The sequence below is a fragment of the Oncorhynchus tshawytscha genome, linkage group LG09 (assembly GCF_018296145.1).
Source record: "Oncorhynchus tshawytscha isolate Ot180627B linkage group LG09, Otsh_v2.0, whole genome shotgun sequence".
Classification (NCBI taxonomy): domain Eukaryota; kingdom Metazoa; phylum Chordata; class Actinopteri; order Salmoniformes; family Salmonidae; genus Oncorhynchus; species Oncorhynchus tshawytscha.
In genome coordinates this window covers 6127760-6130259 of record NC_056437.1, presented here as the reverse complement: position 1 = coordinate 6130259, position 2500 = coordinate 6127760, and the positions used below count along the sequence as shown (strand labels likewise).

At 36.5% G+C, this 2500-nt stretch overlaps 1 protein-coding gene across 4 annotated transcripts in view; it reads left to right on the top strand.

Annotated features, from left to right (window-relative positions):
• The first annotated feature begins 920 nt into the window (after positions 1 to 920).
• LOC112240746 (transcription factor 4) overlaps positions 921 to 2500 on the top strand; it is a 143072-nt gene continuing 141492 nt past the window's right edge. For 2 of the 4 annotated variants that reach the window (XM_042326426.1, XM_042326425.1), the window contains exon 1: positions 921 to 1195. In XM_042326426.1, coding sequence (XP_042182360.1) covers positions 1127 to 1195 — 69 coding nt within the window. In that variant the 5' untranslated portion in view covers positions 921 to 1126. The remainder of the gene's footprint in view (positions 1196 to 2500) is intronic. The other 2 variants (XM_042326427.1, XM_042326428.1) reach the window with 2 other exon arrangements.

Below are 2500 nucleotides of genomic sequence, written 5' to 3'. Positions count from 1 at the left end.
ATTTAACAATTTTATTTGTATTCACATGTAAGTTCACCTGTTCGAGAAGGCATTTCTACCCCCCCCCCAAAAAAAACACATTTAAATAAACAAATAACATGTTTTCCGTTCAAACAGCCCTCCTGTGAAGTCGTGACTTGCGACATACGCCTAGTTTCCTGAATCGGGTCACATATTTGGTTTGCTTCAAAGAAGCCGACCTACGTAGCACGATGCAGGGATAGCTTCCAGATTTACTATGGAAAAATAGGTGTGTGTTTAAATATATATATGCTGTATATATATATATTCAATTACATTTCAATTTAGGGCTTTATTTGCATATATTTCTCTCTCACTCTCTCTCTATCTCTCTCTCTATATATATATATATATATATAAAATCTCCCTCTATATACAGTATATATATATATATAAGAGAGAGAGTGAGATATTTATATAGAGAGAGATAGAGTGATATATATATCTATATATATTTTTTAATATATGTATGTATGTAGAGAGAGAGATGTACAGAGAGAGAGAGAGAGGGGATATAGTGTATGTCTGTGTATGTGTGTGAGTGCACGAAAAGAGAGAGAGAGAGAGGGGATATAGTGTATGTCTGTGTATGTGTGTGAGTGCACGAAAAGAGAGAGAGAGAGAGGGGATATAGTGTATGTCTGTGTATGTGTGTGAGTGCACGAAAAGAGAGAGAGAGAGAGGGGATATAGTGTATGTCTGTGTATGTGTGTGAGTGCACGAAAAGAGAGAGAGAGAGAGGGGATATAGTGTATGTCTGTGTATGTGTGTGAGTGCACGAAAAAAGAGAGAGAGAGAGCGTGTGAGAGAGGAAGGAGGAAGGGAGGGGGGAGGGCCACATGAAGAGGAAGAGTCGAGTCAATCCCCCCTCCCCTCTCTCCTCCCTCTCTCCTCTCCTCCCCTCCCATATCCCAACGTCAGAAATGGTTTCTCCCTGCTTTGTATACCCACCATGCTTGGCCTGGCCATATGGGAAAATGACACTGAAGGAATTGTTGTGAGAGAGAGAGAGAGAAAGAAAAGAAAAAAGGAGAGACAAGCGAGTAAGAAGTGAAAGTTGTTAAAGATTGTTAGTGAAGAGTGGGGCAGAAGGACTAATACAACCATGTATTGTGCGTACACCATCCCAGGAGTGACTGGAGGTTCCTTAATGTACTACTACAATGGAAAAGCCGTAAGTCTCCCTCTGTGTTCAACTGTAGACTGTCTATATTCTATTCTATTCTACTTCTAGGGGACATTTTTTTTTTTTATCAGACTCTCACGTAATTTATCGTTGTTATTTTTAATGCTGGTCACGGTTTGTCTTGTTTGTTTTATCTGCTTAGAAAGAAACGTAGGGACGATACCTAGACTAGTATGTTTTCCACATGTGCTGGAGAGAGAGGGACTCAGATGTTTTAAACAAACACTATCTCAACAGATAGTGTTGTTAACCCACGCTGGTCAGTCTAGTATATTAAACCTCTATATCTACGTATTGTTAACGCTGGTCAGTCTAGTATATTAAACCTCTATATCTACGTGTTGTTATCCCACGCTGGTCAGTCTAGTATATTTAACCTATATATCTACATATTGTTATCGCTGGTCAGTCTAGTATATTAAACCTCTATATCTACATATTGTTAATGCTGGTCAGTCTAGTATATTAAACCTCTCTATATCTACATATTGTTAATCCTGGTCAGTCTAGTATATTAAACCTCTCTATATCTACATATTGTTAATGCTGGTCAGTCTAGTATATTAAACCTCTCTATATCTACATATTGTTAATGCTGGTCAGTCTAGTATATTAAACCTATATCTCTATATCTACTATATCTATTGTTAATGCTGGTCAGTCTAGTATATTAAACCTCTATATCTACATATTGTTAATGCTGGTCAGTCTAGTATATTAAACCTCTATATCTGTTATGCTGGTCAGTCTAGTATATTAAACCTCTATATCTACATATTGTTATCGCTGGTCAGTCTAGTATATTAAACCTCTATATCTACATATTGTTAATGCTGGTCAGTCTAGTATATTAAAATACCTAGTATATTAAACCTCTATATCTATTGTTATGCTGGTCAGTCTAGTATATTAAACCTCTATATCTACATATTGTTAATGCTGGTCAGTCTAGTATATTAAACCTCTATATCTACATATTGTTAATGCTGGTCAGTCTAGTATATTAAACCTCTATATCTACGTATTGTTAATGCTGGTCAGTCTAGTATATTAAACCTCTATATCTACGTATTGTTAATGCTGGTCAGTCTAGTATATTAAACCTCTATATCTACGTATTGTTAATGCTGGTCAGTCTAGTATATTAAACCTCTATATCTACGTATTGTTATCGCTGGTCAGTCTAGTATATTAAACCTCTATATCTACGTGTTGTTATCGCTGGTCAGTCTAGTGTATTAAACGTTGCAATCCAGCTTTGTTTGATGACTGTAATCTGCTTTCTGTTTGCAA